We start from the raw sequence: 11,941 nt of genomic DNA on the forward strand, positions 1-11,941 counted from the left end.
TACATTCTGGCTGTAGGTTCAATTCCTCGTTATACAATAGATGGTACCAAAAGTGACATATATTCATATTCCAGTGCTGTTAATATATACAGTCTCAGATGACTGTGCTTTTCCCCCTCAAATCATCTCCTCTGTGAGAATCACTGTTAAGCATTTATATGAAAAAAGAGAAAGCCAGTGAAGGAACACACAGACAGCACATCCCATCTATCTCCATAGCTCGAGCAAATATTGAAACCCATGATGTGTAAGCGCCGGGCCTCCCGCTCCTCCTTCACTTCTGTGACAGATGTAAATGGACGTTTCAGCAGTTGGCTCTAATGCATTTTTAAACAGGCACAGCAGCAGACAGCAAATGAACGTGTCGCGACGGCAACACTCCACGACGGGGTCTCCATCTATCGCTGCCTCCCCCTCACATACAAACATACAAACCCGTGCTCACACACACACACGCGCACGCACGGTCGGTCCTACACACTGCTGAGAATAGCTGTCATTCATCAACTTTCCCAGTACAATGGGCTCAGTAAAGGTCTCATCTTTCAACTAAAGCACCTCCACACTGCGGTGCCCAGCCAAGCAGTGTACCACTGCATCACATTCCCTGTCAAGCGCAAACACTCCTGCACAGTGGGATGGATGGATGATTGGGTGAAACTGTTGTTTATTCTGCGAGTTGAAAATTAAAATGGCTCGGCTTCCTTAGATGTCAAAACAGAGGACTGTTACTGCTGATTAGTCCACACGGAGAGCCAGAGAGAAAAGGGCTCGTGGCCAGAGACGGACGGAGAGAGAGTGTGTGTGTGTGTGAATGTTTTAAAGAATTTTACTGTAGGAATGCTAATAATTTGCTAATAATGACCATGTGGTTGAAAGCTCAGAAAACGTAGGAGGATCTTTTAGCAGAAAAGGAGTACAATATTCATAAGTATTTTCTTAGAAGTGTTTAATCACCTGAAACAATCGTTGTGTTTTCGTCAGCTTAAGATGAGCCCATTACACCTACATACACAGCCAGGTTTCTACAGTAGCCTTTCGCAATAAACCGAGCTAAAGTGGTAGCTTGTATTTGGCGATTGGAAGATGTAAAGGAAGAAGGAGAAGCAGAAGGAGAAGGAGAAGCAGAAGGAGAAGCAGAAGGAGAAGGAGAAGGAGAAGGAGAAGTGGTTGCCGGTGTTTTGTGTTGTACGAGAACCCAAGTTCTGACAAATGAAGGATTATACTCGTTTCTCCTAAGGGAGCGGTGAGGCGAGGGGTATTCGGACACCGCTAGTGCCACTAAATTCTACAAACTGGTCCAGCAGTGGATCATGAGTTTACATAATTCCATACTTTTCCTGATCTGAACTTTCACTGCATTGTTTTGTCTTAACGTTCTAATTGGATGACTGCTGGAGCTGGACGGATAATGCTAGGTGTATAGCACTACGGAATACCTGCTTCTTAATGGTCCTGACAAACAGTGGAAGGTACAAGCTAGAGGGTATTAAAAATATGTTACATATCAACTACAATTCCCAAGGTGCACTTTGATAGCAACCATATGCTTGGCTTAAGATCTGGTGATGTGCACTGCTGCTAGCGGATGGAAGCACGAGATAACACAAGGGGCACCATTACTTCATTGATTTTCAGGATTCTTTCATTTCTTTTTTTTTTTTTGGCAACAGCTCTGATTCACTCACTAGTTTATGTGTTTTTTCCTTGCAATAGTCTGAGGCTCATGGGTATTGTAGTGTTTTGATCCGTCTGCCAAACTAACAGACGAAACTTGATGGTCATAACTTCTATGGCGTTGTTACATGAAATGACACTTCCCAACAAACACTGAAACAATGAAACAAACAGTGGATTACACAGATTCTCAGAAAAACAAAGGGTGAGGTGTGGGTGTGAGCTGTTTGTGTGAGAGTGTGTGAGGCCAGGTGAGGATGTGTCTGCAAACAATACAAGCAGGCAAAATAACACTAATGCTTCTGCTACCTTTACTTCTACCACTTTGTAACTCCATCTGCTATGCGTCTTTGTGTACGTTGTCATATTGGTGGATGTGACTCTTTGCTCTCTTTGCTTGATTAATATGAGGCATTATTTTCAAAATGCAATGTATTTGTTGCCATGGTGGTAAAAAAAAGAGTATCATTTGATTGTGCTTTGTCTGTTTGCTTGTGGTTTCTTCAGTTAAACGGTGTTGGCTTCTAAAAAGTCCCACATTTGTTTTCATGGTGACTGCACCGGTCAATGTAGCCGCTGTCTGCACTCTTAAATAATGCTTATATAAAACTTTCAAAAGAAAATGGAGGCCAGTGTGTTCCAGGACAAGATGTAATAAAAATTCTATCCAGCTCTGTTTTTGTTCGTTGTTTTTCTTCCTGTCTTTTTTTTTTTCTTCCTCTCATCTGTAAGGTTTGTACTGTAGCCTCTGATTCTCTGAATTATTGTTTGATGTAAATACGTTTTGCAGGATAAATCTGAGGTCACAGCGGGCTCCGCCTACCGTACTTCCACTCATCTCACAATCTCTCTCATCTCTCTTTATGTTTCTTCCCTTCATTTGAGGAAATTAAAGGGATATTTCACCCATTCAATAATTTGCCAGCAACTGTATATTGGTGATGTGGCACTGTGACTTGCATACGCTATGCAAGTCCATTTACAATGCACACACATCTCTACATAAATCTGTATTTTGTGAATTATATAAAACGCACATTTCAAAATGCCACCAAAAGGCAACCGCATTTTAGTGAATTATCCCTTTAATTGTCGCCCTCACATTACTAGCAGTCTGTATATGTGCTGACACATAACATTCCTCATGGACCCTGAACAGATCTTTCATTGCTTTTGTCATTGCAGGTACCCATCAGCACAACTATAACCATGTGGCTCTAGGTAGCCCTACACGCACACCTAAGAATGGTAAGACACACTAGATGGAGAGGGGAATACTCAAGTGTCCAGTTCAGTTCAGTGTTTGAGACCAAGCCTGGACGTGGGCAGGAATGTGAATATAGTGTGAAAAACCATTGACATTGTCCTCTTTTCAATACGCCCCACTGCAAATCCATTCTGTTATTGAAAATGAGGCTTTTTCGTTGAAGACTGAATCACAGAAGTGTCACATCCCATAGTCACAAACATCTTTCTGTACGTGGAATAGGCCGCAGTTGCCGTCCATCTCTTTTTTTTAAAAAGGGAATGAGGATGAGGATGAACTTAAGGTTTTGTCCTCATGTAGTCAGAGACCTGCGACGTTCCCTGCTGATATCCCAGAGAACTAAAGTTATGGCAGTGACCTCATGCTCCCCGTGTGGTGCATCACTGTGAAGGTTTTTTTTTTTTTTTTACTGATTTTTACTGATGTCATGCAGCTGTTTGTTCCACTAGTTTGTGTGAGCGGGCTGAGGCTGGCCCGGGGTCGCAGACTGGCAGATGTGGAGAGTAGCGGTTGCATAAGGATGCAAGGTTGAGGCTGGAGACAGGAAAGACAGCAGAGATAAAAGGAAAGAAAGGAGGCTGTAAGCTCAATATTCACTGTCTTCTGTATTTATTAAATCACTACGATCTTACCACTTGATTTATATTCTGTTTGTTTCTGCGACAAATATAATTCTTGCTCGCTCTCTGGCACTAAGGGGCTTGAATTCTGCAGCCAGAATTGCCTCTTCTTTACGGACATAATTAACCATGTGGTCCATTTTACACGCACACACACGCATACATACAGACAGAGAAAGAGAGGGGGAGAAAGAGAGAGAGAGAGAGAGAGAGAGAGAGAGAGAAAGATAAGCAAACCACAACTATGCAGAAATGCCTTGGAGATCTATGGAAAACATGAAAAATCCATTTCAACAACACATCTAACACAGACTTTGATCACAGACCCCCTGAAAGGCTTGAAATTTCAGCACACAGTGTATTTTCTAGATAAAACTCCCCGCTACGACCCCCACCCACCCACCCCCAGCAGCCTGCAACTGAAACAAGTAGGAGATACAGCATCGAATCATGAGCAGAAAATGTGCAATCCTAAACTTAAGTGTACATCACATGCCTCAGGAAGTAAAAGCTGATTTGAATTATTTTTTAAGGGGGGGGGGATTTTCTGTACTTGTCATGCTGAGTGTGGAGTAGGTCTTTGTAGGTTATGTTTTTCTCACCATCAACATGTTTCTGAAATGTTTGTTTTTCACTTGGGTTTGGTAGCTCACCGATCATTGAGACGTGGTAAGTCATACATACATACCTTTGATTTAGTGTAAAAACTCATTCATGACATCCCAGCACACATTTGTGTACACACGCACCACGCACACCGACCTCACGTTTGTGTCGACCTTTCTACCACTTAAACCGGTGTGTTTTCAGACCTGATTTAAGTAGCATTTGCCAAGAACTCTTTGTTGAACAAGAACATTTGCGGTTTCTCATGCAGGGCAAAAAAAAAAAAAAAAAAGTCTAAGAACCCTTTTGATCCGCTAAAAAGTTTGTGAAAATACAGGACAAAAGCTGAGGCTATAAAGTCCAATATATATTCTTCTATATTTTTCTTATTGTCCACAAAAAGATCAGGACCAGTGATGTGTCCGTCCATCTCTAAATGCTTTCTGACTCTCCTCGTCTGTTTGCGGCACTCAGCTACAACTGACTTCTATTTTTGACAAGGGGTCACGAATGTAGTTTCAAAGAAGCTCATGTAATCCCTAACGGTCCAGGCCCAGTTCCAGGCTTTGGCTAGAGGGCCAATGCTTATTAGTGGGATCAGTAAATTGTTGGCTTTGCTCTTCGCATTGGATTTGTTGGCAATAAGAAAAATATATTATTCACCAGACTTGTCCTTAAAACACACGCTAGCATTTGCAAAGACTATTTGAGCCAGGTCTGTGTGGTTGTACTGTATCGTGATGAAGCAGTGAAATGTGTTTGCAATTGAGATAGGTAACAGCATGCCACAGTCTGAGTCGATTCTCCCCTTATCGATGCAGTGTGGCAGACAGTCCACCGACAGATCATTCACTTCCTTCGAACCCCCTCCCTGCAGCTCCCAGGACCCCCTGCTGTCGACCGCCCCTGCTGTCACCCCTCCGTCCAACTCTCTTAAGCTCCCCTCCTCTTTTCACCCTTCCATTTTCTTTCCTTCTTGTATTTCAGTCTCATTTCCCCCCTTTTAGATTCTCTAATCTCTATCTCTTCACTTTCCCTTTCCTTCCTTCTCTCCATCCTGCAGCAGTTACTAAAGCCCTATTTTTATCTGTCCATTGGAGGCTGGTCTGGAGCCGCACCCATATGCCCACTGCTCTGCACTGCGTGACAGACTCACAGCCCACTGGGGAAGGCGAGATAGAGCAGGAGCGAGAAAGAAAATGAGAGAGAGGGGAATACTGAATGGACAAGAAAGAATTAAGGAGCGAAGGAAAGTGGGTGGCAGCATGGTAGCACAGATAAGATTGACAGAGCAAGGATGACGGCGGTGAATGGGACAGACTGCGGATGTTTGTGTGTGTGCATGTGTGAGAAAGAGAGATAAAGAGAAAGACCAGAGCGAGAATAACAGAGGGCTTTGGTCTGGTCGCTGCCCTCCTACCCCCCCCACCCCCTCCCACCCATGCGTCTTCCTGGCATCATATCACGTCACATCAACGACAGCCAGCGCAGGCACTGCTCCCTGCTCCGTCCCAGATCACATCACAGCACTGTCACAAGCAGGGTCACTCTCCAGCACACATCTGTTGTTTGGTGTGTTGTCTCATTTTTTGCTTTTTCGTCTTTTTGTCTCTTGTTTTGGACCGCTGTTTCCTCCCGTCAAACCACCGCGTCACCTGTCAAGTCAGTCCTGCACCACATGCTCACTGAGTGCCTGATGTGACCGCCTACACTCTCCCCCATCCCTGCCACCGGCAAGTTGGAGTTTTAGATATGCAACCATTTCTCAGAGGCTGACACACTCAGTTCCTTGGCTGAGTTAAAGCTCAGGATAAGAAATAAGTGATGTCCTAGTGCCTGTGATACCAACCTTAGACTGTATATAAAGCCTTCAACCAGCCCTGGTTGTGGGCTTTATATACAGTCTAGCAGCCAGGATTTTAGAAATACTGAGGTCCTACGTCAAACTTCCCCCAAACACCCCTCAGAAATATGTCGGACCAGGCAGTATATCTGTTTGATTTCCTTAATATTTAATATAAATTACATTTTGTCTCAATTTTATCTTCTTAATGTGTCTAACTGTAGGTTCTAAGCTCTTTCCACACCAGCAAAATATAGTGATACTGATGGGGATGTACTAAGTCCCTTTTCTAATTTAGTTTTTGTCCTAAGAACAGTCCAAGTGAAGAATTTGACTCTAGGCTTAGATTATGATTGTATCCATTTTGGATGCACTTCCAGGCTAATAAACCTCTTCTAAAAGTCTGTAGTTCTCCTCTTTTTTTAATCAGCAAAACACAATAGTATCAAACAGTCAGGTAACAGGCTTCTCATGTCTAGCAAGCACTGACGCTCACTTTTGCTGGTTAAAATGACAAATGTACTGCAGCAGATTATTTGAACTAGGGGCTTCATTTCATACTAACATGTAAGCCATTTAAATAAATCTGAACGTAACCCAGTTTGCTCATGAATTTAAGGAATCAGTATCTCTAAGTTAAACTTGGAGATATTGGGACATCCACTATTGGCATCAAGTAACTCATGAAAAATAACGGGAGCGTATAAAAAGCTATTGAACCCAATGCGACACAACAAGCCTTTACAGCCTTGTATATAAAAATGTTAAGTTGCTGTTCTGTCCTCTGTGTGTCCTCAGCAGTAGCTACAAATTATTTACACCTCTCGCTTCTTAAGTGTATCCAGAAAGAGGTCTGAAGAAAGATCTGAATGCGTTGTAATATCTTAACCTGAATATACTTGCACAATAAAAACTGTGCTTCAATCCAATCATAGATCCTTCCGTAATACTAATAAGGTTATTTCAGAGCACCTCTGCCTCTGGGAAATATTTGCAAGACTAAAACTCCAGCTCAATCTTCCCTTCTCTACCTCAGCAGGTCTTCCATGACAGTCTCATCCTGGCTGTCTTTTTTTTTCTCTCTCCCGCGGTGGTGGGTGAGGGGGGTGTTGAGGAGAAGCCAGCCTGCCCATTTTTCTCTTCCCTTTTCTGTGTCTGTATATGTATGTATGTGTCTCCAGAAAACAATCGGATAAGCGGCATCCTGACCTCACAGACGGAGCCCTACGACCTGTCTTTCTCACGCTCCTTCCAGAGCCTGTCACACCTGCCGCCCTCCTATGAGGCGGCCGTCAAAGCCGACCTCAGCCGATTCTCGTCCCTGAAGAAACTCAGTAGGTCCAAGTTCACTGCACTAATGCAAGAGTAGGCTCCCTGCCCTGATGCCCTGCATGAAAAAGATATTGCATTACGTATGCTTTCCCGACTCCTGACTGGGATTACCGAGTGGCTCCGAAGTATTTCAACTGTGAAAATCATTTGCTTTCTATACTAAGGACTTAAAAAAAGTAACCATACACGTGTTTCTGGAGATCTTTGCAACTCCCCATTGAGTAAACATTTCAGTGGATGTAGAGGGCCTTGAATCTGAATCAGAAACCCTTTTCTCAACTCTGATCCTTCATGAAATCCGCCAAGTCATCTGAAGAAACTATGAGACATTGAGATTCCATGCTTCCCTTGTCCCCACTTAAAGGCTGCAGCCACTATTTCTCTTGGAGCGTATAAGTACATTAAGCGGCTTCTTGTGCCTGGCCCGGCTCGGTATTGATTTAGCGGTGCTACGCTGGATTTCTGCTGCGTAATGAGGTCTCATCTCATGATATTCTCCGAGTGGAACGCAAATATTCCTTAAGGCTTGGGTAATTTCATCATGACTGCCCCACTTCAGTGCTGGCTTGCAGTGAAAGTGAAGGATGACAATCTACAACTCATCCCGTCAGGGCTCTCTCCACTACTGGCTCCCACTCGTAGCTGCCAGGCACCATTTCAAAGTAAACGGCTAAATGGGTTTGCAGGGTGCAGTGCTATTTACTGGTCCTCCATTATACAAAAAAACAAAACAATATTATCATCTAATTGCTTGAAAAATGCTCGTGAGTATTAACATAATGGTATTTGATAGGCGGTTAAAAAAAAAAAGCCAAATGAATTCAATAGTCAAAGATAGTAACCTACAAAGGAGACGGTGTTAAAACAGAAAAATATCCTTAGGCGGTGTCCTTCAGTCTTCCTAACTTTCTTTCTGCTTCCAAAGCAAATTATTTGTTGCAGCAAACAGCCAAAAGGCTCTGCAGTTTCTTTTTGTTGCTCAACTAGTGTCTGCACACTGATAGATCATGTTGGATTGTGCTGGAGGGAAGATAGAGCAAGCGTTTTCATTGTCGGGATAATAAAAGAGAAGAATGCTACTGCTTATTAATGCAAATTGGTATCAAACTGAAGAAAAGCATTTAGCCCATTGCAGTGGAGGACAGTATACATCGCGAGTTATTCATTCACTCCACGGTAATATGGTTGATGAGTTTGCAATGCCCTGCCCAGATCTTGAAGACTATTATGCTTGAGAAAGGAACATCTTGTTTTTATTATCTCTCATAATGAATCGATTTGCAGCAAGCACCCGTGGATCGCTGTTGAAGGGGATTTTGGCTGAGTGTAATCTTGACAGGTGGCGTGCACAATGCTGCACCCATTATTGAAAAAGTAAGGCTCAAACTCAGAGTCATCTACGGATTCTGAATAAGGTGGAGAGGTCTGCTCTCCGGGATTTATTCCCATCATTTAAATGGCATTAGTGTTCACCTTAGACTAAGAATGATGGTTAAACATTCATGCTGGTGTTCAGAGGGAATAAAGAAGTAGCTTCTTCGTAACAATGGACTTATAAATGTTCCCATTTTCACTGATTTATGCTGCATTTTGTCTCTTTGTCTGATGTTTTTTGTAAATGTTTGTCACTACGTGTGTGGTTATGTATTCAAAAACAAGTCTTTATGCATGGGTTTGTGTTGCGTGGCATGAGGTTGATGCGACATTCACTCCTAGACTCCTCTCTGGAAATGTATTTGTCTCTTTGATCTGCTTCTAAATGCATGTTATAGCTGTTTGTACACACTAGGAAGGATAAAACACTCACTCAAGGACATGAAAACACTTGCAATTCTCAACGTGATGTGATTGTGCAGTAATATAATTAGCTTTCCGGCATGTCTATACGAGGTGTCTGCGTGCTTCCCTCCATGTCTGTATGATATGATGATGTTTGTGTACAGACTTTCACATGACCTTTGAAAAGTTTGCCCCCACAGCCAGAGCTGCCTGTAGAATCCAAGATGAAGCCTGGATGTGTGGATGTTATGTGCCTAGCATGTAATACATTCTGACTGCAATTCCTCTGTCTCTATTTTCTATTCCCCTCCATGAGCTTGGAAAGGTGAAACACAGATGGCTCCGCCAACACCCTTCTCTGCATTGTGTGCAATGTGCTCCAATCCCACTTTATCCGATTTCTCCCCTTGCATTCTAACACCTACCCGTTCTCTTGTTTTCAGTCTCTGAATCTCCTCTTCACCTCTTGCCTCTGTTTTTTTATTCCCATCTCCTCTGCAGCAGATAAAGAAGTCGAAGACTACTACACTCGTAAGCGCCACCTGCCTGACCTGGCAGCGAGAGGCACTCTTCCCTTGCATGTTCTAAAAATTGGTCAAGACCAGGTGGGTACACAATTGCTTGGTATAAGTGTGCAGGTGTCTAAACAAGGTCATGTTCTTTGCTTTTATGCGTCTATGAGACGAAGCCAGTGCGCTATCTCTGAGTCTCCAGATTTGAATTTCTTAGAAGCTACAGTTGCTCTTTCAGTCCTTTCTGCAGTGGTGGGTGGAAGAGCCTTTTACCCCTCAGCATGTGGATAAATTCACCTCATTCATCTTTTGCTCAACAGCATCGGGAACAGCAGCAGCAGCAGCTCCAGAGTCAGCCCCCCCTGTCCTCCATCTCCCAGGCCCCTCCCCAGTCGCAGTCTTCACAGCAGCAGTCTCAGCAGAGGCAGAGGCCCCGGCGTGTCCAGAGGGCCATGTCCCAGGACCGCGTCCTGTCCCCACAGAAGGCCCCACAGCAGGATTACAGCATGTCCTCTAATGGTATGTCCCCGTATGGAGGCAGGATACTCTCAGACGAACAGCTTCTGTCCGCCGAACGTCTTCGATCCCAGGAGCGCCTTCTTCCACAGGACCGCCACACCTCCCAAGATCGCCTGTACTCCAAGGACCGCATCCACTCCAAGGACAGACTCCTGTCGCAGGATCACCTCTACTCAAAAGACCGCCACTACTCTCAAGACCGCCTCTATTCACAAGATCGCCTGTACTCACAAGATCGCCTCCTGTCCCAGGATCCTCTGCTCTCCCCGGACAAGCTGATGATGTCGCTAAAGCGCGGCATGGTCAGCAGCATCTCTGGCGGGTTTCGTGGCAGCGACATGTCAATGTCACGCGCCATCTCGCACACAGACGTGTTCATACCAACCACGCCTCTTATGGATCGCTACAAGATGACCAAAATGCACTCCCATCCCAGTGCCTCTAACAATGGCGGCGGAGGGGCTTCGGGAGCAGGAGGCAGTGGGCACTCCAACACTTTAGCTATGAACCAGACAGCATCTAAGAGGCAGGCGTTTGCCTCCAGACGGACTCACACTGTGGAACAGCTCCACTACATCCCACCTCACCACCAGCAGCAGCAGCAGCAGCAACAACAACAACAGCCACAGCACTACCGCACAGGCAGCAAGACTGAGGTGACTGTGTAACGGCAGCCAGGACTACCTGAACTGCACAGGCAGAAGCACTGTTGTGTGCCAGCGGATGGGGTTGATTGCTGGGTACACTGGCCTTCTTTTAGAGTAGGACGGTGGCGATTTCACTTTCTTTGACTGAGGTTCCTGCAAAGTCAGAGATTCCAGGACCAAGAATATCCACTTGCTTACTGTGAGAGACCGGGACAAACGAGCTACACTGTATACTGCAGACACGGGCCCAGCTAGATCTGAAGCCAGAGAGGGTTGTGGATGCAGAGGGTGTGATATTATCCAGCTAACTTGCCTACTATTATTTCCACTGTCCTGATTACCCGATTCATCCACAGGCTACGGCCTCATTCTGTGTATGTTCTAGTGAGAAAACACTGATTGTGTCTGTTAAAGCCTTTCTCTGCCCCCTTTGTCCAGCAAATCTACTCTGTGACCTTTTCTGGCAAATCTTAAAGGGCTTTGCATGGTTAAACACATAGACCGATTCCTCCGTGACTTCTGTTGTGCTACACAACACCACCACAGGTGATGAACTAGGATGAGCCTGTTATAACTTTATAAATATATAAATAAATAAATAAAAAACAACCATTTGTACGCCCTGTCCTACTCATAGCTCTAGAGAATCTCAATGAGAGAAATTGAAATGGATGTTATTAGCACTTCTATTTGGTGCCTCTGACAGATGTTCCATTTCTAAAAACGAAGTGGTTTTGTGGGTTACAAAGCACAATCAATAAAAAAAATTCTGTTTTTAATTCCGTTTTTCTGTTTCAATAGTGATGGCTAGCTTGTTTTGTTCTTAAAGCAATGGCAGGTTTTTTTTTGCTTCCAGTAGACGATTGTAAATAAGCTATTCTAGAAGCAGTATTATGGACAAGTCTGTACTGGATGGACTTTGTATTAGACTGTCTGTTTTCAATAGATTCTTAAAAAAAAACAACTATAAATCATCACTGTTTTGTGAGTTCAGAATAGAAACCCACTTAACCAAGTATTTGACAGGATCAATTAATACTATACTGTGTGTGTCTTTGCAAAACTGTTTGTAGGACGAGAAGTGAATGAATGTGTTGTTGATAACAGATATACCACTGTTCATATTTGGATGTAGACTA

The 11,941-nt window shown here is 43.9% G+C and overlaps 1 protein-coding gene across 1 annotated transcript in view; it reads left to right on the forward strand.

Annotated features, from left to right (window-relative positions):
- The window catches only part of shisa6 (shisa family member 6), a 57,688-nt gene extending 46,865 nt beyond the window's left edge, over window positions 1-10,823 (forward strand). Inside the window, exons 5-9 of the mRNA XM_070851616.1 lie at window positions 2,863-2,925; window positions 4,213-4,233; window positions 7,195-7,347; window positions 9,626-9,729; window positions 9,957-10,823. Coding sequence (XP_070707717.1) covers window positions 2,863-2,925; window positions 4,213-4,233; window positions 7,195-7,347; window positions 9,626-9,729; window positions 9,957-10,823 — 1,208 coding nt within the window. The remainder of the gene's footprint in view (window positions 1-2,862; window positions 2,926-4,212; window positions 4,234-7,194; window positions 7,348-9,625; window positions 9,730-9,956) is intronic.
- The last annotated feature ends 1,118 nt before the right edge of the window (window positions 10,824-11,941 follow it).

The sequence above is a fragment of the Pempheris klunzingeri genome, chromosome 20, assembly GCF_042242105.1.
Source record: "Pempheris klunzingeri isolate RE-2024b chromosome 20, fPemKlu1.hap1, whole genome shotgun sequence".
In the NCBI taxonomy this organism is placed as follows: Eukaryota; Metazoa; Chordata; class Actinopteri; order Acropomatiformes; family Pempheridae; genus Pempheris; species Pempheris klunzingeri.